This window comes from Parasteatoda tepidariorum, chromosome 2 (assembly GCF_982258835.1).
Source record: "Parasteatoda tepidariorum strain Cologne lab strain chromosome 2, Ptep-v5.0, whole genome shotgun sequence".
NCBI lineage: Eukaryota > Metazoa > Arthropoda > Arachnida > Araneae > Theridiidae > Parasteatoda > Parasteatoda tepidariorum.
Window position 1 is genome coordinate 66,247,018 of NC_141756.1, and position 26,525 is coordinate 66,273,542.

Consider the following 26,525-nt stretch of genomic DNA (forward strand, 5'->3'; position numbering starts at 1 on the left):
AACATTTAATCGTTTCTCCTTATTACTTTTATCAAATTTTTGCTGTTGTTATTTTTAACATCGAGTCAAGTGAGAGCTAACAAAGTAATTTAGAGAGAAATTTTCCGCCAACAACGGATAAATAACTATTATTTAAAGTAAATAAATAAAGTTTATGGAAAGAAAGCATTTAAAATTGAAAAATCTTTCAAACAAATTGGAATTTTATTTAAAAAAAAAAAAAAGAAACCTGCGACAACTTTATATAATTGGAAAAGTCAGGCAGGGTGCATAGTCAAATTTTTCAACAAAAAATAAGCACCTTTTAAGTACTTTTTAAGCACTTTTAGGCTTTTGTGCTGCTACATGGAAGAACCTGCTTTCAGATGTGTTTTTCTGGTATAGATTCTTCGTTCAATAATAGAGCAGAAAAAAAACATGGGTCTAACCATGAGTTAGCTTTATATTTTACAGTTACGATTTAAAAGAATTACAAAAACTAATCTAACACACATAAATGTTTCACTTGAGAGCATACAATGCTTGTTTCAAATGTTTATCAGGGTGCAAAACCAAATCTTTCAACAAAAAATAAGCACCTTTTAAGTACTTTTTAATCACTCAAAAAATATTTTGAAGTACAATATACATTAACAAAATGCAAAACAATTTTCAAAGACTTTACATAATCATGCTAAAATAACAAGTTTCTGACAATGAACTCTTTTTTTTTGATTATGCTAGCCACCATAAAGAGATCAAGAGGTTTTAAGGTTCGATATCAGACGGTGCAAAATGAAGCCTGAAATTGAGAATATCGGGCAATATGCAGCAGAGTTGCAGAAGAGAGTGCAAGAATCTCACCAAATCCAGCTCAGTAGACGCACATGCAGACTCCCATGTATTTCATCAAATATGTAACATGATTCGCGCTATTATACTTTACGGACCGACAACACGCCGAAATGGATTGTGGTTGAATGAATTATGAAAATGTTTAATAGAACAATGCGAAAACCACACTTCTGTCATGTTAAACCACACATAAAATGCACTGAAAATCGACATGGTAAAGAAGAAAAAAAATCATTTTCGCAAAGGGAAAATTAAGAACTTTTTAAAAACACCTAATAAAAAAAGCACCTTTAAGGGCTTTTAAAAAATGAAAATCGAAAATAAGCACCTTTTAAAAACGCTACGCACCATATTTATAATGTAGTTTTGCAAACAACCCCTCCCCCAAATTACTTAAAAGCATTCTTTTAGGTGATTTAGTTATACTCTACATATACAGCAAATTCAGTATTTAATGAATGAATTATTTTCATTCATATTATAAGTTAAATCAAACATAAATTTTTAAATAAATCATCAACAAAATAAAAGATGCAACAGATTGTGATAAAAAAAAAGTTTTATTTTTTTAATGAAAATATATGATTGAGAATACAAAATACATAAAGTGATGTTCTAAAGGAGTGTGTGAAATGAGATCTTTTTACTCTGATGAAGATGAGAGGGGTGGGAAGGCATTTTGTTTACTCAAAACAACTTTCAGATGCTGATATGAGATGTAACCTTTCATTTTATTCTATAAAATAAAAAAAAATGAATATGTTTAAAATGTATTCAATACATAGTAACATTTTACTATTTGACATTAAAAATAAAACTAGTTATAAAAATATATAGGCAAACCTCTCTATCTTTTCATTTTGCTGTTACTGATATATATACTTTACTTATAATTTCAACAATATATATATATATATATATATATATATATATATGCTCAAAAAAGAAAAGAGAGATTAATGATGAAGAAAAGCAAGAAAAATAATAAAAAAATTTATTTACGGCACATAAGATGCAAGTACATAGAACCCATAAAATAACTTAAAAATGCAAAGGAAATATGGAAAATATATATAAATTTTTTAAAGAGAAAAAGAAAAATTATTAATAAATAAAATATTTAAAAGAAAATTAGTTAAAAATTTAAAAAGACAGAAAATGAAGTAAAAAAAAGATATAATCTGGTCATCAGTTCACACAATTATATCTGCAAAAAATAAAATAAAAACCTTGTTAATTGTAAACTTTGAATTATCCAGGATAACATTACTACCTTGTGCAGATCCAGTTTTGGGGCAACCTGAGATTAACTAAGAAATCAAATGATCTACAGTACTTCAATAAGAACGTGCCATAAAATGACCCCACTATACTTTATTTATGCTTTTATGTTCATACATTGTAATCTGGCAAACTTTTTTTTTATTTTTCTTTATTTCCAATGGCAGATTATAGACAGTAACAGCAAATATAAACATCTAATAAAAACAAGAACAAAAACAAAGATGCTGCAACAGAGTCTATTAATCACAACATGTCTCTAGCTTCCCAATAGTGTTCAGTGATAGAATTCCTGCAAAGTGTAGAGCAGCGGAGAAGGTGCGTGGAGTCCATGTCCTCACCAGAACTGCAAAGAGTGCATACCGGGGGAGGAACGATACCAAATCTAGACAGATGTTTCCGCAGACAGTCATGACCGGTGGCCAAGTGGAATTCAGCCACCACTCTTCGTCTTGGGCCATTTCGCAAATTTAGGATGGTAGCCCTCCAAGTACGGCCGATAAGTTCTTCATGAGCACAGGTCTTAAAGGTCCTCTTAATAAGCTGTTTGATGGAACAGAAGGGCATAATGTGCGCAGAAGTCTGAATAATTAAGGCCCCCTTTTTTGCTAAGTAGTCAGCCTTTTCATTAGCCGTAACCCAGCAATGGGCAGGAACCCACTGGAGAACAATGGTTTTCTTAAGGGGTGCTATGCATTCAAGTTGGAGGCGACAATCCAAAATGTCTCGAGTTAAGGGATTATTTAAGGATGCAATGGTAAGCAAAGCAGCTCTTGAGTCACATAGGACAACAGCTGTATCAAAAAGATCGATATGACACTGTAACTGGACTAGAGCTATTCGGATAGCAGTTATCTCTCCATCAAAAGTAGATTCCTGTCTCACAGGGGCATAAAAGGAAAGAGCCTCGGAGAAATATTTAAAATCATTTTTGAAAGAGTAAATACATTTGAATTCTCTACTTGCTTTATATATTACATTTAGTGTTTTATTCCGTATATTTATTTTCTATTTTGTGCTTAATATGTTTTATTTTGCATTTTTTGCTTAGCATGTTCAATTTTCAATACAAAAATATTTTGGTGCTCCTCACACTATTGTATTGATAGATTATGCTTTGGGTATATTAATATAATATTAACAAGTACTCTTTTTTTGTACATATAATCGTGTGAGTTGATGAGATTATATTTTGTCTATTTTTGTTTTCCAGCTTTCTAATTTATTAAAAAATTTTAATTTTTTAAAAAAATATTTCATTTATTAATAATTTTTTCCGTATCTTTAAAAAACTTCTTTCAAACAAATAACTTACAAAATACTTTCTTTACAAAATACGTTTGAACAATAACATTGGGTAAACAGTGAAAACTGTTGTATAACAACTGCTATTCAATAGCATTTTGAGATTTTATAGATTAAAAATGAAAATGCAATAAAATAATTTCATAATGATCAAACTATAATGAAGTGTTTATTTTCAATTATTTAAAAATATATACTGAAAAAGTTATTTTGATTCTTTTTTCATAAAATGCTCAGTTAATAATAATTATGATTCAGAAAATACAAGATGAGAAGCATGAACAGTAAATATTTAAAGCACTTAAAATTTGTTCAAAGTATTGAAAGGTATTAAAAATATCTCAAAAATTTTCATAAGCACATTAAACAAGTATCACCAATAAATTGTAAATTTTCATAAAATGTAGCACTGTAGTGAAGGTAATTAATACTTACAATACTCAAAAGAGAATATTTTAGTTTAGCATGTGATAAAATAGTGTGGTTATTATTATAAATTATATAATGATAGTAGCATGTATAAAATTTTTTACTTAAAAATAATATGTTATTTATACTAATATTCACCATATATAACCAATAGTAAAAAATAAAATGCCCTTGCAATAGTCAGTTATCAGCCAAGTGGACATAGAAGTTAAGGTTTTATGATGTCCAAACCATTGGCATGATAGTGCTAATGTGGTTACCATTGTGGCTTGTCACCTTCATTTTCCAAACCACTTGCACCCATTGATCTGAAGCTGAGTGAGAATTTAAGCCATGAACAGGCACAGAACCCTGATCCTTCACAAGGACAGTTTAGTGCATTAGCCATTGTGCAATTGGATTCACAGATAATAACACAAATAAAGTAGATAATCAAATATTGCATAAACTTACTTCCTGTATAAGGTTTGACAAAATGCACAAGACTTCTTCTTCTTCAATTGGATCATCATCTTGATATTCCTAAATTTTAAGATCAATACAATTAACTTCTTTAAAAAATATTTTTATTTATTGAAAACATTTGACACAGTGATTAGATTGTTGAAAAAGTTTCTTTCGATGCATCCTGAAGAAGGTGGCCGTTTATACGCATCTTAAATTAAAGCCTAATTAAGATTAAAGTACATTGTCTTAAAAACTAACAATAGAAAAATATTTCACATTAAATTTTATTTTCAATAATTCCTTTAAAAAGAATGCATTTACAATTCAAAATTCCTTTTAAAAAGAATGCTTGTTAGATTGTATTTCAATATAAACATTTTTTTGTTAAATTGATAAATGCCTTCAGCTGTACATCTGAAAGAGATGTAATGATGAAAATATTGTATCCAAGATCCTTAGCAAATAAATGAAGACTTAATTTTCCAAAATACCTTTAAAAACTTGTTTGCTCCTAATACAAGTAAGTTAAAATGATTTTTATTAATAAATACATTAAAACTATTCAATTGATACAATTTATTCATCTGAATGAGAAGTAATCATGTAAAGTTTTGCACTTTGGTTCAAAGCAAAAGAAACTTGCACCCGTTCAAAATCACTGCTATGTTTTTCCCATTCAGCGGTGTTTTTCCTACATTTTCAGACGGGCATTAACACAATTTAGATGGTCTCGTGCATTTTTTTTAAAAGCATCTTTAGAAACGAAATGAAACTTTTTCACTAATTTAATATTGCAAATTCAGAATAATTTGTAAAACTTCAATAAAATATGAACTTACTTTTCTAAAATTTAAAGCAGCTTTAAAAGCTCCAACTGGTATAATATGAGTTTGGAGTAAAAGGTATCTGCAATGAAAAAAAAGTACTAACTTATAAACAATAAAAATAATTAATAAAAACTGATGAAATACAAAACAAAGTTTTAAATTTGACAGAAGATTAAAGAATGGCTTTTTAAACAATATACAAAAACTAGCATATAAAGATGAATATAAATTATTTCCTTTTAGTTCAGGGGTAGGGAAAATTAATAATTTATTTAAAATTGGTCAGTCTAACTTTTCTGTTAGAATTTATAAGGAAAGTATTGAAAGATTCTTTTATGAATCAAGTTGAAATTTACTAATAGATTTTAAGGATAAATTCAGAGTAAGTATGTTTTTTTGTCTGATTCGGTAACTTAAAATACTGTTTGCGCTAATTAATTAGCATATTTAGGGTTAGGCTTTTCGAATCATTAAGGTTGATTTCTAGACCACGAAAATTTGAAAACTAGATAAAAATTTATTCAGGATGTTTGCTTCTTCTTGCGCAATGTATAACTGATGAACAATGATTAGAAAATGATGATTCATAAAATTTTACATACAAGTTTATTTAATTTAATGCTTTTATCAAATTATCTGAGACTTTAGTACAGACAAAATTTAATTGTACAGTTATGAAACAGAAAAAAAGCAAAAATAATTAAAAATTCTTACATAAATAAATATCTTCAACATCATGTAAGAAAAATGCTTTCAGTTGGAGTTTGAGAAAAGAATAAAAAACCTTTTATATTTAAAAATTAAGATGAGTTCCTTCATTTTTTAATAATGTAAATTATGGTTAAATATCTCAAGTAATGAAAACAATTAATAAAATGAGTATTTTTACTTACACTTTCTTGAAAAGATTCCTGTAAATTATTATTTTGAGTTTTTCTAGCACAAGACGAATTCCCCATTTAATAAAAAAGTCTTCCGATGCTTCCAGCGCATTTCCAAATCTTTGTAAATCACCATCTCTGAAATAAATACAAAAATTATTTTGATTGAGTTAATTTATAGACTGATGAATTTTGTGTTTGAAAATTACTTAACAGGAAAATCAAATTAAGCCAAAAGAATATAATATTCCAAATGAAAAGTATGATACGTAATACTAGGAACATAATAAAAATTTATAATAAGTTTTTAATCTTTTAACATGATCAATTTATTACTAATAATATAAACAAGTCAGAAAATATAGCATTTGAAAAATGTTGTAATATTTCGATGTTAGTATATTGAAGATTAAATTAAAAAAGATAAAGTATTTATAAGAAAATAAAACTACTAATATGAGATACACAATATAATTTTATTTTTATAGTCATATAAAAATAAAACCAATAAAATTATATTAAAATCTTTCATGAATATGAAAAATTTGGATAGAAAAATAGATCATAAAAGCCTCAGTTTAATTTGCACAACATAAAACTTTACAAAAATTAAGGATCCTTAAAAAGTCAAGTTAGAAACTCCAAACTGCCAATATAGCACAGTCTATCTATTAACAATCTATGGATTTAAAGATAATTTTTATTAATCTTCAGAAATTTATAAAAAATGCATGATAAATTTTTTTTGGCAGTGTGGTTATTTTTTAACATTTATAGAAATATAAAAAAAATTGGAATTTTTTTTTAAAAAAAAAAGGAAAAATTAGGAAAAAAATTGTTAATACAGGATAAATTTCATGCCCTATACTAATGTATGCTACTTAAGCATACAAATAACATTATAGGCTTCGTCAGTCAACAAACGAGATTTTTTTTTTACATGCTACTATTATGTTTTCTTTATAAAATTCTTGGATATAGATATATTTATCATTAAATTTCAGTAAGTTTATTGGAATAAGTGTACTACACAAAAAGGAAAATTCATATAAAAATTTATGTAAAATGTGTGAAAAAATGACCCAAATAAATAGGTAAGAAAAAAAATACAGGGAGATTTTTCTTGGTTAGGTCAACTAATAATCATTAGACTGCATAACATGAACAACCAATCACTCAACACATTGTACAGGTATTTTAAATTCATATAGAGTGCAATAAATGCTTTCAAACCACAGTTTGTAGTTGAACTTCAGAAGCTGTTACCTGTTCTATTTTACACAACTATATTTAAGATTTAACTAAAAGTTTACTTTATTTTTAAAGTGTTTTCTAAAAATAAATTCAAATTCTTATTTTAATAGGCAGAAACTCAAAATTGATTATTCATCTCCAACTAAGCATTGTTTTTTCTAATTGTTAACTCAGCATACTGATTTCAACTGATATTTTATAATATGTGTGACAGCTTCAAATTTCAAATAGCAGTTATTTTTCTTAAATTTAAAAAAAAAAAAATCTTTATCAAAGGCTGTATAGCATAAATATATTCAATGGCTAATGTATAGTTATGCTATATCATTAAAAAAATTTCCTTCAGTGGAAAATGTATAAAAAAAAGTGGTTGTATTTTATATTTATTTATAAATTATTAGATAAGTGATTTATCTTAATAATATAATGGTACATTATTTGACTGTTAATTTGAAATTACTAATTATTTTACTTGATCACATCCTTTAAATATGTCTAATACAGTTATTTAAATTACCAAATTTCAATACAGATTATTTGTATTATTGTTTTTCAGCAAATAAAGGACAGTGAAAATTCTAAATTATGAAATCTTACAATACAATGTAATTCTTAAAACAAATATTTTAAAAGAGAGACCAAAGCTAAATGCAATATTTTTCAACAAATAAAGGACAGTGAAAATTCCAAATTATGAAATCTTACAATACAATTTAATTCTTAAAACAAATATTTTAAAAGAGAGACCAAAGATACATGTAATAAACACAATTATCTATCAATTGTTGTAAAACGAGTTTACTGTGAGAAATATTTATGTTCTGCAATAAATAAAAATATTAAGAAATGAAACTGCTGTAAAAAAAAAGTTAGTGAAATTAGAATTAGCTCTGAATGGTAATAAGCTTTTTTTATACATAAAATTAAATATATCATGCTTCAAGTAATAGAAATAAAGGTAGGTTAACCAAAACAAAAATTACATTACTAAGACAGATAAAAACCAAATAATAAAGTTTTCGAATGCAAGCAGTCTTTTTTTGAGGGGAGGGGGAAGCTAATGAGTTCTAAGTTGCTCATGATTTCAACTGAAAATTGATAACTTCCTTAAATATTCTGGTTTCAAACTTAAAACAATGGAAAATAACTAATTTAATTATATTTTCTAAATAATATTTAAATAATATTTTCTAAATATCTCCTTCTATATCGTTAAAGAATTAGGAAAAATAATACACAGTCTAATCATTTTAGACTTAAAAGGTTTTCAAAGCTTAATGAGTTTTATGTGAATTTATAAAATATGATGCTTTAACTGAGATAAGTATATGAATGCTAATACTCTGATTTCAGATTTTTCTGATAAATAATTGTGAGACATGAAGCAGTTACATGAAAAATAAAAACTCACCTAACAGCTTTTGCAACTTCAGCAAATTGCATAAGGTCATACTTCTGAAGCAAATACATGGATGGCATTACACCCTTAAAAAGAAGAAGAGAAAAATTAAAAGTATTATTTGAGAAATAAATTTTTAGATTTTATATTAAGAGTGTAATTGTGAAAAAAATGTTATGTTTAAATGTGGTGATAGATGGTAAACAAGCAAAATTATTATATTTAACATTTAGCCAGATTTAAAACTAAATCTTTGGAATCAATTCTGTATTAAACCATTAAGATTTTTGGGATGTTTCAGTTGAATAATTCTTAATTTTGTGCAGCTATCTGTTTAAAGAAACAAAAAATAATGGGAAGTAATTGTGAGAGTTAGTGAGCAAGAGGGCTAAACTCTATAGTGCTAAATAAAATATTTAACAGATTTTAGACTTACACTATATCTTGATACAAGTCTGAATGTTTCTTTAATAGAACATATTTAAAACATTTATTTTTGGCACTATATTAATGTTACATTCAAATAAATCATTTTAACGACATATCTCCTATAATATTTTCATATTATAACATGTGATAAAGTGTGCTTGTGAGGAAATGATGAATAGTTTCATGAAAAATATTGCATGCTTACATAAATTTTCACAATCTTTTTAAACAACCTGTAAAATGATTTAATTCTATATTTTAGCAATCAAATAGTAAAACTATCTACCTGACACTTAGGAGTGGATACTGATTTGTTGAGGGAAATTTCTTCTAAAAATAAAACTTTATTCATACATATTTAATTAGTTAAAAATTATTTTGAAAACATTATTTCTCTTAAAAAAAAAATTCTATTAGCAAGTGATCATTATATGCTCTTTTGTTTGATATAGTAAGGCTGTAAAAGTTTTTAACCTGTCAAATCATAAAATTTCATGACTTTTTTTAAAAAACAAATAAAGGTTACAAACAATTGTATTGAAAAATATCTTGATAAAAAAAAGGAAAAAAAAAACTATTATTACTAAATCTTTCTATTTGCAAAGATTGATGTCAATAAAAAATGTAGCAAAATATAAATTAATACAACACTTACTAAGACCATTTTCACTGTTATGAGAAAAATTAAAATCAGCTGTTTATTTCTTTTGGATCCTCTGTGGCAATGCAGAAATGCAAACGTCAAATTTTCATCAGCTGAAAACATTAATCACAATGCTATGAGTAAACGACTAATTACATTTTCGACAAAAGTGAAATAAAAAATGATTGGATTTAAATTCTAACATTCTCAAACAAAAACATAAATAAAGTGTTTAGTGTTCATAAATAAAGCCTTATTAATACTAGAGCGTCAGCTCATTTATATTTTTCTTACATTAAGGTGGAAAAAATATTTTCTTAAGTGAAAGTTCTTTTACATATTTGTTAAGTGTTCGTGATATATTGAGCTATAAAGTAGCGGACTGTAACAAACATAAACATTTATTTTCAAACTTAATAACATAAAATTGACAAGATCATTTTGAGTAACAAGAGATGTTCTTTGTTCTAGAGTTGAATGGCAACTGAATAATAATGTGTTATATGATGAGAGCGCCGCCTCGTGGCAATTCTTAACACTCCCCGCCGATTGGATGTTTAAATCCAATCATTATTAATTACAATGCTTATTACATAATAAAATAAAATGAAAAATTGACAATATTCATACAAAACATCAAATATACATACACGTAATTTCAACTTTACAATTATAATGAAAATTTTAACACAAGAATTAATATATAGGTATAATACAAATGTTGCGTACTGATCTTTTAAGTATACTGCCTTGTGGCAAACGTATATTTACAGCTCTTACCTTCCCATCACTTCCCTTAAATATTTCCTCAATTCTTCCTGTTAACCATTTAGTTGCTGGCAAATTCTCTTCTTTCACCAACACTAAAGTTCCAATTTTAACATTATCCTTACTGAATTGCCATTTGTGGCGTTCTTGGAGATTACTTAAATAATCTCTCTTCCAAAGTCTCCAAATTTTTTGAGAAATTTTAGAAATCTTTTCCCATTTACTGAGTCTATTTTCATTGATATCTGCAAGTTGGGGTTCTGTAATGGAAGTGATGGGTCTCCCAATAAGAAAATGCCCAGGTGTTAGGGTATCAAAGTTTTCGAAATCAGCTGACAATGGAGTCAATGGCCTGGAGTTTAATACTCCTTCAATCTCTGCTAAAATTGTAATGAATTCTTCCAAAGTAAAATTGGAGTTTCCCGCTATCCGTTTTAGATGGAATTTAAAAGATTTAACGCCGGCTTCATATAATCCTCCAAAATTTGGTGATCTTGGGGGGTTATAATGCCAATCAATTTTTTCCTCGGCAAAATATTGAGCCAAAGGTTCATCTGGTGAATTAATAATTTTGAAAAGCCGTTTCAGTTCAGCGTCTGCACCCACGAAATTTCGTCCATTGTCAATGAAAATTTTAGAGGCCTTACCTCTTCTAGAAAAAAATCTTTTCAAGCTAGCTATAAACCCGGTTGATGTTAAGTCACTTACAAAATCTAAATGTATTGATTTAGTACAGAAACATACATAATTGCAACATATATCTTATTTAAAACACCTTTCCTTTGTCCTTTAAATTTTATATAAAATGGTCCACAAAAATCTATACCTGTTATGGTAAATGGAGAAGAAGGTTCGATTCGTTCTTTAGGTAACTGACCCATTAATTGTTGTTCTAAAACTGGTTTGTTTTTTGTGCACGTAACACAATTGTGTATTACCAACCTGCACAAATTTCTGCCGTTCACAGGCCAATATTTTTGACGTATTAAATACAACAAAGTTTGTGCTCCGACATGTAAATATTTCAAATGAAAATAATGTACAATCATATAGGTTAAGGGATGTTTTGCTGGAAGGACAATTGGATGTTTAGTATAATCATTAACACTTGAATTTACAATTCGACCTCCAACACGTATGAGACCCTTTTTATCAATAAAACAATTAAGAGAAGACAATTTACTTTTACCTTTCACATTCTCACCTTTCATTAAAGCATTCAATTCTTCTAAATATTCACTTTGGGCAAATTTTAAGAGAAAAGTTTCGGATTTGTTCAATTCTTCAGAATCTAAATACCTACCTACCTTGTTCTTTGGATTTTTACAGTTATAGATAAATCTAAAAATATATGAAACTATACGAACAAGTTTAGAAAAATTATTGGTAATTTTAAGTAGGTAATTATAAAACATAACATTTTGATTAGTTAAAGCAAAACACATATCCTCTTCAACAGAGGAACCTTTTTTTAACTCTGAAAGGTAAGAGTTTTCAGCAATAGAATTAGTGCACTCAAACACTGAAATCTCATCTTTTCTTAAAACCTCGGGACCTGACCACCAGGCCTCATTTTTCAGAAGAACTTCTGCACTAACTCCTCTCGTAAAAATGTCAGCAATGTTAAGTTTACCGGGAACGTGTGACCAAGATTCAGGATTGCTAAGGGCTTGAATCTCTTTCACTCGATTGGAAACAAACTGTTTCCATTTATTATGAGGTCCTTTGATCCAGAACAATGCGATCTGGGAATCTGTCCAAAAATGAACTGTTGGGGATCCTTTTCGTTTTACAATCTGTTCTATTTCTTTGGCGAGTCTGGTTGCAAGTAATGCACCCATTAGTTCTAGTTTTGGAAGAGTCAGTTTCTTTAATGGAGCAACACGACTCTTTGATGCTATAAGATTAACTGTGATTTTGTCACAGTACTTCACTCTTAGGTACACTGCTGTTCCGTATGCTTTTTGGCTGGCATCCGAAAATACATGAATTTGAAGTACCTTGGCATCATCTAGACTGGAGTCTAGAATCATTCTAGGAACTTGTAATTTTGAAATGACAGGTAACTCAGACCTCCACTGAATAAATTGTTGGCGAATGTCCGGTGGAAGTTCCGTATCCCACGGACACTTTCTAAGCCACAAATCTTGGAGTAAACACTTGAGTCTTATTGTGTACGGACTAAGAAAACCCAATATGTCGAACAGTTTTCCGATAGTTCTTAAAACAATTCTTTTAGTAATGCTTTCTTTTCCATCGAATTTAAGCAAGTCTTTCAGTTCTACAGAGATGTAGTCTTCATGCACATGCCATGGCAGTCCTAGAACTTTGTGTAAATTGGCTGTAGGATTGGCTTCCGAATGAATGGGATGGGTTTCGAACCCGCAATCTTTCCATAATTGTACTAGTTCCTTGCTGTTTGAACTCCATTTACACAGATTCATGCTTGCTTCTGCCATAATTTTCTTGGCTTCGTCCGACATCTGAAAGGCAGATTTCACGTCGTCGAGAGCTCCTATGAAGTCGTCGACATATAGACATTCATTGAGCATATTCGTCGTAGCGGGATGCAACTCTTGATATTTTTTGATATGTTCCTTAATTGTGGCAGAAAGCAAGAAGGGACTGGCGTTGACACCAAAAAGAACTCTGCAAAATCTAAAAATATTTATGTCATACTGCTCACTTATGGCCGGGTTCGAACTTGGAAAAAGAAATCTCACTGCATTTCGATCTGTCTCATTCAACGATATTTGAAGGAACGCTTTTTCGATATCTGCTAAGATCACCACAGCATTCAAACGAAAAAATATAAGCATGTTAAATATCAGGGGATTTAGGCTAAGTCCTGCGTATAAACAGTCATTTAAGGAAAGTTCACCTTCTTCATGTGAGCTGGCATCAAAAACTATTCGTTTACTAGAACTGACTGATTCTCTGTAAACCATGGAAAATGGTAGATAAAATAGCGGTTTATCTGTTTGTACTTTGTCTTTTGGGACCTTCTCTATGATGCTTTGATTTTCATAGTCTTTCAGAATTTCACGATAATCTTCATACAGTTCTGAGCGTCTCTCAAATTTTCTAATCAAATGATCTAGCCGTCCTCTGGCTACAGTTAAGTTATCGTTTAATTCCCTAAAATCATGTTTCCATGGTAGCCCAACTTGATACCTCCCTTCTTTGTAATCTACAGAATTTTTAAAGAGAGCTAAAGCAGTACTTTCCTCATCTGTATTATCATTTGGAACTATCCCAATTGACTCTAATTCCCAAAATTTATTTAACCCTTCATCAACATTGTCCTGAATGAAATAACATTTGGAATCATGTGGGTGTGTAGAGGGGATCGAACCTGTAACCATCCACCCGAAAACTGTTTCAATTAAAATAATAGAATTACCCCTTAATCGAATTTGATTTCCTTTTAACAATTCATAAAATACGTCTCCTCCTAAAAGAATCGATATTTTTTGCGGTAAATAAAAATTAGGATTAGCGTACTTTACGTTTTCGGGTAAATTCAAATTAGAAATATTTATTTCTTCCGAAGGAACATTTCCGGCTATTTCTGGCAAAATTAACAATTCGAGTTCCTTACTAAATGATTCCTCATCATTACTTATACGCGAATAAATCTTCTCAGTGATCGGAAATACTGTATTTTTTAATCCAATTAAATTTGACCTACAACGCGATCTTTTTAAACCTAATAAATTAGCTGCCTCTTCCGTAATAAGAGATTTCATACTTCCAGAATCGCATAGCCCTGTTAAATGCAAATATTTTCCGTTCGATTGCAATATTTTAACTTTCACTGTAGAAAGAAGAACGTTTTTATTTACATTAAAAGAATATAAACATGGTGCCTCTTGCGGTTTGTTATTAATTTCATTTTGCATTTGTGATTGCGTAACTTCTTGTTCCGAAACTGAATTATTTCTTTCTTCCCCGCTCATTGGCGCCACACCCGTATTTTTGTTTTGATTTTGTCTATCGAAGAAAAAGTTCGCTCCGTGTAACATTGTACTATGATTCTTGTTACAAGATTTACATTTTAAATGAATTTTCTTACATTTAGACATAGTGTGAAATCCGAGACAATTAAAGCATAATTTATTCCTTACAACACATTTTAATCTATCATCTGCGTTAGAATCGATAAACTTTTTACATCTGAAAATAGGGTGGGATTCTATGCATCCTAATAAACAATTATTTTTGTTTTCGTTTTTCACCATTAGAGTTTTGAATTTCGGGGTTGGTTCCCGTTTAAATTCGCCTGAATTTCTGTTTACATTTTCTAGTGCTTGACATCTTTTAGTTAAGAATTCCGTAAATTTTTCCCAACTCGGTAATTCCGAACCCAATTCCATTTCGTATAATTTACGTGAGTCAATATCAATTCTTTGAATAATTATATAAATTAATATTGCTTCGCAAAGAGGGTTCGTTTCTAATTCTAGTTGTTTTAATGATCGCAAATTACTTTCAATTTTATCGAGCATCTGTCTTAAACTAGACGCAGATTCATATTTAACTTTAGAAAAATTAAATATTTCACCAATATGACTCATAATTAGCAACCGTGTATTTTCAAATCGTTTTTTCAATGCTTCGAATAAACTGTTGTACGTATCATTTACCGTAATTAATTGTTTAGCGTTACCCTTAAGTGCCGACTGAAGGTAAAACAATTTTTGTTGTTCTGACAACTGTTTGTTATCGTCAATTAAAGACATAAATTGCGTTTTGAATGACAACCATTCAACATATAAACCTGAAAATTCGGGAAGATTAATTGACGGTAATTTTAGTTTACAGTTACCAGAGGACGAACTATTTTCATTTGAATTAGAATTTGGATTTAAAAGTTTTTGAAAGCTTACCTCGCATGTTTCGAGGTCAATTTGCAGCCCATCTAAACTTTCTTCAAAATCTGGCAAATCCTCATCCGACAAAGTAGAATAGCATTCGCTGCGTAGATCCTCTAACTTTGTTCTAAGTTTATCCAAAGTTGATAATTTTTGAGTGATGTCCGTATTGTCTACAGGTAAATCAGTATTTTGCTGAAGTGCATTTTCAATCCTTGTCAATTGTCCTCGTATATAACCCCGCTTTCGGTTAAATACTGTTAATTGCTCCAAAGCCATTGTTCGTTTCGATTTCGTACTCAATTTCCACAAGTGTTCGGTTTGTCTTCGTGCTCGGCGATGACCACTTTTTGTTAAGTGTTCGTGATATATTGAGCTATAAAGTAGCGGACTGTAACAAACATAAACATTTATTTTCAAACTTAATAACATAAAATTGACAAGATCATTTTGAGTAACAAGAGATGTTCTTTGTTCTAGAGTTGAATGGCAACTGAATAATAATGTGTTATATGATGAGAGCGCCGCCTCGTGGCAATTCTTAACAATATTTATTTTCTTTTTCTTTGCAGCTTGAAAGCACTTTTCTTCATTTTATTTTTATTTAATCATTCCATCTCTACATTACATTTAAGTTTTATTTATAATTGTAAAAACAAATTGTGATTTTAAAAGCACTTGTAAAAATATAAAATTTGAGAATAGGTTAAGAATGAAATACTTTTCATTTGAATATTAAAATTTAATAAATCATTAACATACTTTAAAGATAAGTAAATTTTCAAGTGGATTTTAGCAATTGTTCTTAAGAGCCCTTCCATTCAATTCCAGATTTTAGTGCTTAAATCATTGTATTTATGTACTTTTATGCGTAATGTATTTTATGTACTTTTACACTTTCACTTAGGCCAAAATAATTTTTTTCAGTTTTTTTTTAGTGGAAAACAGAAAATGCAACAGTTTTGCTAACAAAGGCAAAAATAAATTTTATAAATGTAACATACCCAACTTAAATTTACTCTGGAACATTTGTTGCTGCCCAACAAAATATCTGAAAAAAAGAAAAAGAAATGCTAACCAACTAAATAAATAAAAAAAATTAATAAAGTGAGGAACATAGAAGCTGATGTAAAAAGCATGGAATAAAGCATTTAAATATAAAACACAAATGTATTTTATTGGGAAACTAACTTATAGGTTACTCTTTGAGCTACAGGGTACTGATCTTTAAGATTTGAACTCTCTATTACTCTGATTAAAGGCTTCAAGAGATGAAGTTTGTTTACCTGCAATAAAAAGAAAGGTATAATCAAGGGATACAATAATATTAAGATAGCTTGAAAGCATAAAAAGAAAATTTAAAAAAAATGAATGGTCAATAATTTTTTAAATCATCTTTTACCTGTTGAAATACACATTAACTTTGCTAAAACAGAAGACTACCACAATTATAAAATAATTACATTAAACTAAAAGGAAGATAAAATACTCACTTACAGGTTGAATACAAGAAAGATGGACAACTGAGGTTGCAGTTGGTATATAAAAACAAATTTCTTTCATACTTAATTTTTAATATATATATCAGGATTCTCACAGTCGGGAAATTTTTTTAAAGTGGTAGCAAATTGAGATAAATCTAGATGTTTTAAGTTACAATAAATTTTTAATTTAAAGTAAATAGTATGAGTGTAAAAAAAATACTGCGGGAAAAATTTTGTAATTCTTAAAATAAAGCAAAATTTAAGCATTTTTCAGTAGCTTTAAAAAATCTTAGCTACTATTTATTTATTTTTCCAGGTCGGTGGAACCCTGGATATACATGGATATATATATATATAAGTAGGGTTCACGCCAGCAATAAAAATTTAGTGATCAAATAGGACAACCCAGGCATTCATTTAGTGGCCCAAAGACTTAATATGGTAGACAAACTTGAGAGAAAAATCGAACTTTACAATTGCATAATTCTTGTTATGACACACATCAAAAATTAGTAATTGCTAACTGCTGTTTACTGATAAACTGGAAGATGCCAAATAAAACACTATTGCACTGAAACATCCTTCTGCAATAGAAAAAGTTAACAACCCATCAATAAACAAACTCCAGAAAAAGATTATTCGTAAAAAAAAAAAAACATTTCAAAAGTAGTTATTAAAACAATTAAAAACTTAAACTGTCAAATGCAAGCATCTCCTCCTGAAGGTGGGCGTCACCGGGGAAAACGAAGTATCGGGACAGTCTCGGATGCTGCAACAACCACAATGGCAAAATATCCATGCCTCAATATCGAACAGAAGACTGTTCACTCCTAGCCGTGGTTATCGGTTGTGTTCATCCGCGAGCATCCTTCCGCGCAAGAACTATTCTGTTTGTCTTCCTACATTCGACCTAAATCTCGATCCTTCTACCCCGGAATTCCATGATTTCCTAGCTGTCACAATTAACAGCCTCTACACTGACTATTATACCATAAAAGTAATTAGGGTCATTATCCCATAATGAATGAAGATTAGCATTTTAATTTATTATAATTAAGAGAAAAAAATAATATTAGTAAGTAGATTCAAATTACAGATAAAAATGCTGAGGTCAAAGAGATAGATAAATGAAGGAAATAGAGAATGTAAGAACAAAATATTATAATAAAAATCAGCTATATAAAAATTATGAAGCTCTAAAGTCACTCCTAAAAGAGATAATAAAGTCAATTCTAAAAGAGAAAAAATAATGTTTCACTGATGAACACTTTTATAGTCAGTGCATGAAAGCAAAACACAGCACAACATGTAAATTTGAAATTTCAAACTTTTTTGTACTAGGCACTTTTAGTTATTTAATTAAAAAAACTTTAAACTAAAACTCAACCTATGGGGAAAGAAATAAAATTAGCATAATTGTTTTAAAAATGCATGGAATGCAAAAAATTATTTTTCATTATTGTAGCTTCTAAACATATATCAAGGCGACAATTTTGTCCTGCATGCGTATGGTTTTAGCGATATCTCTCAAGCAGTTGGCAACAATTATCCTCATACTGGTATGAATCCTATATAGTACTGAGGAATATACAAGCAACACACTGAGACAATAATAATTTCTACTTAGTTGTTTAAATATTTACTATAGAATATCAAAATGACTTACTTTAAAATAGATTTTAAAGAGTTGATTAGTTAAATTTAGGATACCCCATCTTTTAGAATCTTCAGTAGATGATCGGCTGAAAGAAACAAAAAAGTCAATTCCATTTGGTGAATAACAAAAAAATGAATTGAACTTTTCATTAAATGCTTTTATAAGTAAAGCTGAATTCTTGGAAAATGGAATAATCTCAAATGAAAATAACATGTAAAAAATCATATTTAAAAACTTATGTATTCATGTGATTTAAAAGTCACAATCATGATTCATTTTGTGTTCAAGTGAGTTAAAAACCATACATAAACACTATATTCACACGATTTTAAAATTAAACATCGAGATTTGTATCAACCCAATTTTAAAGTTAAACTTTGAGATTCACACTCATGCGGTTTTAAAATTAAATATCAAGATCGTGGTTTTTTAAATTAAATATTGAGATTCGTACTTGTGTGATTCAGAAACCACGTATTAAGATTCATATTCACACAATTTAAATAAAAATAAATAAAATCTTGCATTGTTATTTTTACTAAAATGTTTGATACCATTATGTGGATAAATGCTTCCTATATACACTTTTTTCTTGCACAAAAATAAAGTATTTATTCAATTATTTAAAAAGTTTTTTTGCACATAACATTTTTAGATTTCGATTTAAAACATTTCTGGTTTATTTACAAAATTCATACCTGCGGTATGATTCAATATAGAGTTTCATAAAAATTAAAACGTAAAAAAAAGTGATTTTCAAAAAATTTTGTCAAAATAAGGTAGCAAAAAAAAAAAAAAAAAAAGAGTTGAAACTAGTTACAAGAGTTAATCAATTGCTTGTAGAAGATTTTTTAATTGAGATATTGTATTTACAGGAAGTTTTTCCCTTTATCTAAGTCCGTCCGACACATGGCTGAAAAGTATCTTATAATAATAACTAAAATAAAAAAAATTTTCAACATAAAAAGGAGATAAAAAGATTAATGCTATTTCCAATAAACGAAAAAATCATAGGAAATAAACCATTTTTAGATATTTTATTAGAAACTTTTAACTTATTATGCAAATGATGAATAAAGTAAACATTTTTAAAATATTTGTATTGCAATCACAAATGTCATTGAATTCTTGTCAGTTAAAATGCTTATAAATTCATAAAAAAGTCAACAAATTCATAATAAATGTCCTTCTACAAACAAATTTTATAAAAATCTTTCTAAACAAATTTTATAAAAAACTTTTTATAGTAAATTTTAATTTCTATTGCAATGTACAAGTTTTAACTTAATTTTAAAATTACAATTTACACATTTTAATCATATATGTGATCTACTTTAGGATCTTAGAATTATTAATTACCTAACTTTAAAAAAAAAAATTGTGTAAAATTATTAAAAGTAATTAAAACTTACTTATCACCAACACAAATTCGAAAAAATCCCATCAAAAGATCAGCTCCCTTCTCCAACATTTCATTTGGTTTTTCCTTTTTGTCCAATTGCAAATCAGCCTAAAGAGGGAGGGGATTATTATTTGATACTCAAAACAAATTAGTCAAAATACTTGCGAAAATCAAATATTAAAAACTTACAGGATTATACAGTCAAATCATGATATCGTAATATTAAAGGGATTAGGCAATGACTTACCAAAACTTATTTACATAAAAAAGTTTAATTAGATCTTCTTAAAAAGTAACTTTTTTTTTTCCTGAGCCATTCCATTTCCAAACAAAATCAGTTATGGCTTGTTCAACACTAAAATCAATTTATAATTTTTAAATACTAAATATGTACTTTTAAATAACTTTATTTATGTTTTTACTCTACCATGATGATATAGATCAGTGATTCTCAACCACTGTGCTGCGGCACTTTTGTGTGCCGCTAAATTCTTAAAATGTGCCGCCAAATATTAGAAATGATACAGTAAAAATTATAATGCTTTTTTTTTTTATTATGAGTAAAGCTTAAATTAAAGAAAAGTGCATATATATATACTTTTTATAGTTTTTCCACGCTTTAACAGCGTGAACATCTTTGTCGGCGATTGTTACCAGACAATCTTAAAATAAGATGGAAGTGTTTAAATTGTATATGACACTTAATTTTAAAAAATGTTGTAAGAGCTAATCATAAAAGTAAGCTATGCAATTAATAAACAAATTAATAAAGGATAACTAAAAAATCAGATATATAAAAAACAAATTAACAAAAGATAACTAACAAAAATTAAGCTAACAATTATTAGAAAAAAAGCTAGTTAACAAAAAATCACAAAAAATAACAGTTAATAATTATAAAAAACAAGCTAACAATTAAACTAGCAAAAAAATAAATAACTGTGTTTAACTAATAAAAAATTGGTCGAAAGAAATAATTAATCCCTTAATAAATGTGCTTTTGTAGTACATATTATTTTATGTCACATTCAAAATTATTATCACAAACTATTTAACACAGTGTAAAATAGGTAATTAAACAACTTTTAATCTAATTTGTTTCATTGTGTGCCGTCAAATTTCGAAATCGTTAAAAGTGTGCCGCAACAAAAAAAAAGGTTGAGAATCACTGATATAGATTAACTTAACTTAAACTATGTTTGACAATAATTTAAAAAACTTAAAAGACTTATCACAGTGGTCATAAATCTATTAAAAAAATTACCTTAGTTGCAAGCTTTCTCAAATCCAAGCAAACAGTATACATAATTGGTAAGCCCCAGTTCTCATCTTTTTGTGTTTGTAAGATTTTGGTAAATGTTATATTACAAGTTAAGAAAAATATATATATCAATCCCCATTGCGAACAGTAACATCATACATAAATAGAAAATTATAGTCACATGATAATGTGATGTTAGGATTAATTTAAAAAAATTATAACCATCTTTTACAAACCTATTAACCTTCTCTTTATAAGGCTAATTAATAACAAAATATGTAAAGGATACTGAACAAGAGCAAAATGGTGTTTATAGGCTTCTACATAGTTTCCTTCATGCATTTCTTGAATACACCTATATAGAAAAAAATATAAACGTAATAAAAATTACTATAGTTGATCTTAAACCCTCACAAATAAAATTTGTCCTACTTATTTTGAAAATTCCTACGACAAATATCTTTTGGTTATATAGAAGAAAAAAAAGCTTTTATTCACATAAAAAGGGCAATTTAAAAAAAAAAAAAACAACAACTTAAAACAGATTATTTTGAAATAATTTAAGAATGAAAGAGCTCTAAAATAAAAGATATGTACCTGACATGCAAAAGAACAACTTCATCCCATGGAGGATCAAAAATTCTCTTTACACTAGAGTCAGGATTGGATGAATAAATCTTGGAGCTCATAACATGAGCATCTTGGATGGAGAGATATTCCTAAGATATATAAAGAAAAGCTAAGCAGTGTGATATAAAATGAAATTGAGTAAATTTATATTTACAACTATCAACATCTTAACCAATTTTTTTTTCTTAAAAAAAAAAAAAAAAAAAAAAACTTTAAAAAAGATACTTAAAAAATAATTTTAAATGAATAATATATATATATATATATATATATATATATATACAGTGGAGCATCGTTTATACGACGATCACTTATACGACATTTACATTTATACGACGTTTTAGTGTGTTCCCAAATCATTCCTATTCATTTTAATGTAAAAATGTATCGTTTATACGACGCACAGAATCGGTTATACGTCGGTTTTTAGATTTTGCTCACGTTTATTTAATTTTTTATTTTTTCTTGTGTATTTTAAAAAAGGGTGGAATTTGCCAACATGAATGATACAGAAAAGGGTGATAACAAGAACTCTTGGATGACGACTGTAATTTTTACTAGATGACTGAAAAAAAACTAGACAATATTATGAAGAGGCAAAAGCGTAAAATTTTGCTATTTATCGACCTATGTGATCGATGCTAATTATTTTGGTAAATGTAAAAGCTCTCTTTTTTCCTGCAAATTGTACAAGTGCGCTTCAGCCATTAGATTTGGCCGTGATTCGAAATTTAAATTGCGTCATAGAAAGCAGTAAGTTCAACTCGCTATTCAAAGCATTGTAGAGACCAATAGCAAGAAAATATAATTAAAGGTAACATGCATTCAAATTGCTCACTGCAATTTTTCTCCTTTGGTTATTTGTTTGTTTTGCTTTGTCTAATTTAGAAATGTATGTAAATCAACACGTTAAACATTAAAATTAACTGAAAACAGAGTTAGTTTCAGTTTTAGAAGTAAAAATCGATTATACGACGTTATCGTTTATACGATGTTTTTCGGTGGTCCCTTCGGCGTCGTATAAACGATGCTCCACTGTATATATATATATACAGTAGGGAACCGATTATCCAGAATGATCGAGACCATCGCTATTCCAGATAACTGATTTTTCCGGTTTTCTGAATCGCTACAAAAAGCCGTTTCTTTTATTGTGAAACCCAAATAAAAAAAAAAATATTTGGAAATAATCTTAAAAAGAAGAAAAAACGATGAAGTAATACACTAATGATTATTTCCAAAATGATGGTAAGGTAAACATCTTTCAAAAAAGAAAGAAAAATCCTAAAATCTTATGAGGAAAAAAAATTTTTTTTTTTAAAAAATGGCGGGAAAATTTATCGAATTTCGTTCCGGTTTTTTGGTTTTCCGGTTTTCTGATTTCCGGATAACGGGTTCTGCATTGTATATATATATAACAAAATTAGGATTAATCTAAATTTCTAATTATCTAGAATTTTTTGAAGCTTTAATGAACTAATATTGATAAAATAAATAAATAAATGACATAGATGCCTTCAAGGTACAAAAGATATTGTTTTAAATTGTAGCCATGCAAGTTTACAGTAAAATTAAATAACCAACATTTTAAGTATGAGTGATGATATGTAGACTGTCAGTGAAAAGAAAACAACAAAAAGATTTGTATCAAAGTATTGAATTTATACAATTAATTTAACAACAGAAAAGAAACATATGTTCTAAAAATGCAAAAGAAATATTTCAAACTTTAATCATTATTTTAAATATCATAAATGGTTACACAAGAATACAACTAAAAAAAAATATGATTGATTGATTGATGATGAAAAAATGATTTTATATCAAAATAACAGCCCTTTGATATGAGAGATGATATGCAACATTTTGATGGTGATCAGTAATGACAGATAAAAGAATGATGGAAATACAGTAGAGCACCGATTATCCGAACCCTTATTATCCGAACTATGTTCGAATTCGCTCATTTTTTCTTTTCTCTTTTTTAAGTTCAGAATTTTTTTTTAACTTATCGACAATTTCTCTAAATTTAGAGGAATAGATAATATCCACTACATCTGAAGACCATATTTAATTTACAACATTTTTCAGCAGTTTTCTTATAGTAGCCATACATACATGTATTGTTATACAGTTAAACCTACATACCCCTTTTCAACTGAAAATTATCATCATTCTTTGATGATAATTTTCAGTGCAAGCTTCATTTTGACAATTGTTGGAAAGCGGACTGTGTTTATGAATAGATAAGTGCTGAAATTCTAAAATTGGGGGATGGGTAGTTGTCACTCATGGTTAATGATTAGTGATTACAGTGCTTGGAATCTTAAATCTTGGAATAAAATTCGTATCAGAAAAACAAACGAAACTGCAGTTTGTGAATCGGTAGATCTTTCGGGTGAAAATATGCCAGGTTATACGGCAGAAGAAGTAGAAGACTGGTGTCGAGACACTGAAAACGACTCAGGATTTCAAATTTTAAATGATCATGAAATTGTTTCTGAAATTTTGAATGAAAATCGGAACTCAGATTAAGAGAAAGAAGTACATGATCAAGTTCAAGATAGTGGACAGTCTCATAAGAAGCATGCAATTCATTAGATATTGCAATGAATTGCTTAGAACGTCAAAATGATGTTGATCCAATTCAGTTGATTTATTTAAAAAGAATAAGGGATATGGCTGTGCAAAAAAGAGCATGTTCTTTCAAACAAAAGTCTTTGCTGGATATCTTTTGCAATGGAAAATAGAGAAAAATGTGGTAAAATCAGTAATTGACAAAAAAAATTATAAAAAAGCCGAAATGTGATAAAAATGATTCAAATTGGAAAAAAAAAAGTTTAAAGAAATATATTTAAAAATTGAAGAAAAAAAAAGTCTTAAACTCGCCAGAGCTATTTTAGATAGTACTGCCAGTCCTAAGCCCAGAAAAAGTGTGAAGGGAAGTTGGTGCATAAATAATAATCATTTAAACTAGATTTTAAACAACTTTCTGATTATCCGAACATTACATTATCCGAACCACGTTCGGTCCCGAACAGTTCGGATAATCGGCGCTCTACTGTACACTAGTATTTTTAAGAGGGAAAAAAATAGAAAATTGTGATTATAAATAGCCATACAAAAGCAATGCACCATACAAAATAATTTTTTTTTACTTACAGCAACTTTTATTCCATCAGATGACTGAAGATAGTTATCAACCTGAAAGAAAAATGCTTCAATACTAAAATCAAATAATTTTCTCTGCATAAACATAAAATTTGTAAAATAATTTTAGGAAATAAAACAAAGTGAGAAATAGAGTGGTATCAAAAATTATATTAAGCATTAAAACAGAATTTCAAGAAGAAGGTTAATCTTTGAAAACTTTTTTCTCATTTGACATGATGCTTATTAGCAGTTTATGAGTTTATAAGAGTTAATCATAATTGTTATGTTAAGTATTACTTATCTTAGCAGTGCTAAGTTAGCACACTCTATGCTAATTAAGAAAATGGCCTAAGATGTAAATATGGTACAGTTATGTGAAAATGAAATGCATTCCAATATAATTTTTTAATGCTTGAAAAGTTATTCTAATGCTGCATTGCTTGTGCTCAAAAAAAATTTTAGGTGCATTTTTGTAACAGGATGTATATAGTGTCAAGATTCCAAACAATTTTAGCATTTGCTCTTTGAGTTTATCCTTTACTATGATGTCTATATCCTATGTCACCCTTTGGTTTAGGCAAAACTTGGCGATTACTTTGGTGACAGTACCAATATGGTGAATAAAAGTGAGCCGGTCAGACGAGTTGGTCGGAAGTGAAATCTTTTGCTGCTGACGGAGTAAGCTGGTACATTGGAAAATAAGGCTTTTATCATGTCATCAGGCATGAAGAAAGGTAAGTAATCAACAAAAAAATCTTCTCAAATTTGAGAATTATTGATAACAAAAAAATGGAATAATTTATTAATTATTATTAATTTTTCCAAATTGGATTTTTAAAAGCATTTGATAATTTTTTTTTAAATATGTAAGCTATTTTTTCTTTATAAAGCCCAAATAATTCTTTTCAGTAGGAAGAGTATAATTTATTTTAAATTGTAGTTTTGCTTAAATTTGTGCTAACACATGTTTTTTTGTTTTGCAAAAGAGATTCACAAAACACCCCTAATAATTGCTAATTATTCAAAAATGCAAAATACAGCAAGATTGCCAGAAATTCATCACAGGAAATTAAGTGCAAAGCCTGGCAAAAAATTCCTCGTCAGCATAATATTTATATTGGTTAAGCATTTCTAAATAAATGATTCTTAATTCAGTACAAGTGAAATCTCAGAGGCAAATTAAACTCGGTCAGTTATAGTGTATGAGTTATTGTTTAAGTTATTTTCTATTCGGTCAGCATCAGTTATTAAAAAAGAGTTATGCTGCATCGAAAAATAAAACAAGCTGTACAAATTTAAGTAATAAATATAAATCATACTTTGCTAAGGTACTGATTAAGAGATAAATGTGACATCTTTAGACATGTAATGTGTTATTCACTCTACTGCAGAAGGAAATATAAACAACTAAATGGAAATTAAAGAATAACCAGTTAAGTTCTCAAATGGTATGGGAATGGTCTAAAAAGTTTCTGCTCATCAAAAATTTACAAGAAACGAAAATGTTCTGCCTGTCATCTGTTTTTATATTAGAATTCTAAAAATCATAATTAATAATCAAATGCTA

General features: G+C 28.4%; 1 protein-coding gene across 1 annotated transcript; it reads right to left on the reverse strand.

The window, feature by feature from the left end:
• Positions 1–1,383: 1,383 nt before the first annotated feature.
• PCID2 (PCI domain-containing protein 2) lies at positions 1,384–26,525 on the reverse strand. Its single transcript, XM_043056472.3, has 15 exons — positions 26,278–26,525; positions 24,968–25,009; positions 21,773–21,894; positions 21,465–21,530; positions 21,179–21,275; positions 19,925–20,022; positions 18,522–18,597; positions 16,563–16,657; positions 16,376–16,422; positions 9,742–9,842; positions 8,670–8,743; positions 6,017–6,142; positions 5,136–5,202; positions 4,303–4,371; positions 1,384–1,570 (listed from the first exon to the last, which is right to left on the reverse strand). The coding sequence occupies exons 1-15, from the start codon at positions 26,311–26,313 to the stop codon at positions 1,478–1,480; spliced, it is 1,209 nt and encodes a 402-aa protein (XP_042912406.2). The 5' UTR covers positions 26,314–26,525; the 3' UTR covers positions 1,384–1,477.

Coding starts and splice junctions, on each gene's coding strand:
- PCID2 (XM_043056472.3), bottom strand. CDS start 26,313: ATGTCACATTTATCTCTTAATCAGTACCTTAGCAAA. Junction 20,023..21,178: donor TGAGAAAGCTTGCAACTAAG/GTAATTTTTTTA, acceptor CTCCCTCTTTAG/GCTGATTTGCAATTGGACAA. Junction 1,571..4,302: donor TGTCAAACCTTATACAGGAA/GTAAGTTTATGC, acceptor TTTATTTTATAG/AATAAAATGAAAGGTTACAT.